This window comes from Phytophthora parasitica (assembly GCF_000247585.1).
Source record: "Phytophthora parasitica INRA-310 unplaced genomic scaffold supercont2.17, whole genome shotgun sequence".
Taxonomy (NCBI): domain Eukaryota; phylum Oomycota; class Peronosporomycetes; order Peronosporales; family Peronosporaceae; genus Phytophthora; species Phytophthora nicotianae.
Window position 1 is genome coordinate 566,518 of NW_008649003.1, and position 1,907 is coordinate 568,424.

Here is a 1,907-nt window from a genome sequence, read left to right on the forward strand (position 1 = left end):
CTTGTTCTTCTTCTGTGTCTTTTTGGCCGATTTCCTATTCGACTTACCCGTCGATCTCGCCTTCTTCACAGGTATTGCATCATCGGCATCCAGCGCCGGCTCCTTCGTTTTGCAGCCTCCTCGCGCTCCTCCACAGCGCGTGGCAGATCAGGGTCCTCACGTTCAAGCTGCGGTTGCAGCTGTTCGTTCTGCTTGTTGTCGAGCGTTTCAACATTCTTAATATGCTGCGTTGTGATGACGATCCTATATTTTGGTAAATAGACCTTGTACCCCTTCGTCTCGTCGTTCTTACCGACGATCATTCCCACTTGGGCGCGTGGTTTCCACGCCTTCTTGCCCGGGTTGCGGTACGCTGTTCACGGGCTACCAAACGTCACCACGTCCGATAAGTTAGGCACTGCACCGGTCAGCATCTCCAACGGAGACATCCGCTTTGGGTTTGCACTGCACGCCCTACCACCCCAATTTACCCCAGCTGAAATGATGACGTTTTGGCGGTTGTTGCTGGAGTATCAAGCGGAAGCCTTGCTTCCGGACTCGCTTGTAGAACTGCTATCGTTTAGGCGTCTGCTGGCCTTTTTAAACGCTCGCTATGGGGCAGTGGGCGCCATTCCGCATCGCCATGCTTTGGTGGACGTGTACTGAGCGAATACGCGGGTCTGCATTCCATGGAACAGCGAGATTCTGTCAGAGCAATTCAGAATCGTACAGGAGGAAGGGTGAATTTCCTATCGGACGTCTGGGAAACAATTTCCAAGATACATGTGCTTGGTTGTCTGATCGCGTTGTTCAGTCGAATAATGACCTATGGCTTGAGGCCGAGCAGTGATCGCCACGATGGACTAGCCATAGCCAAACACATGGAGGGGGTGATTGAAGAGCTACTAGCGTCGGAGTGGAAGATTGGCGCGGTTGTGACTGATAACGATGGCCAGTGTGGCCGGGCCCGTCGCATTTTGGCGCCTCGGTACCCAAATATCGCGTTCTGGATTTGTTTTGCGCACGATATCAATAATCTGGCCAAGGCCGTCCTCAAAACAGTTTTCAAAGAGATTTCAGAGGATGCGGCCGGAGCTGCCAGTTTCCTGAATACTTCAACATCAAAATGGCTGGTTCGTGCAGCTAAGGCAATGAACAGGCGCTATGGTGATAGTTTAGCCATTTTTACTCTATGCGAGACCAGTTGGAATTCGACGCAAGCATGTTTTGCATCGCTCTTGCGGGTTCGAGGTGCTTTGGAAGATATGGTGTTTTCGTACAGAAACAGTAGTGATCTACCGAATAAACTTCGCGTGCTTGGAGATGTCGAGTTCTGGTCAAAGCTGGAGGCAGCGGAAAAGATTGTCCGTCCTTTGTGCAAGGCTTCCTTCCGACTGCAGAGAGATGAGAACACCGTGGGCGACGTAGTTCTTTCCTATATGGAGATTTACAGTGGGTTTGCAGAATTGAGTGACAACCTGACTGAACTGGTAAAGCTTCGTTGGAATGCCTGCGAACAGCCGTTATTCATGTTAGGATATTTTTCTCCATCCGAGTACGTGGTGAAAGCCCGAGAGCTTCCTTCGACTGTGCTTACCGGACTTGATGATGTGTGCCAATTCGCACAGTATTACTATCATCGCTTTGTTAGCGATGAGGATAGTGGACTGAGGGGCGAAATGTTCAAGTGGATCCGTGGAGAGTACACCACCTCACGCAGCGCAGATTTCAGTGAAGGCTCCGTGGTAATGTTTTGGGAGTATGAAAGCAAGCCAAAGCAAAACAGCAAATTGCGACACCTTGCTCTGACAATCTTGTCCATCGTTGTTAACACAGCTACATGCGAGCGCTTGTTTAGTGAGCTCGCACTCATTCAAACGCCGAAAAGAAACCGCATGACGATCGAAAAGACTATGAAGCATCAGGTG

At 50.4% G+C, this 1,907-nt stretch overlaps 1 protein-coding gene across 1 annotated transcript; it reads right to left on the reverse strand.

Moving 5' to 3' along the window:
• Positions 1-65: 65 nt before the first annotated feature.
• PPTG_09191 (hypothetical protein) lies at positions 66-428 on the reverse strand (the record flags this gene model as incomplete). The annotated part of the gene is made up of 2 exons (XM_008904064.1): positions 66-352; positions 404-428. 2 exons carry the CDS (start codon positions 426-428, stop codon positions 66-68), a joined length of 312 nt encoding a protein of 103 aa, XP_008902312.1.
• Positions 429-1,907: the final 1,479 nt, after the last annotated feature.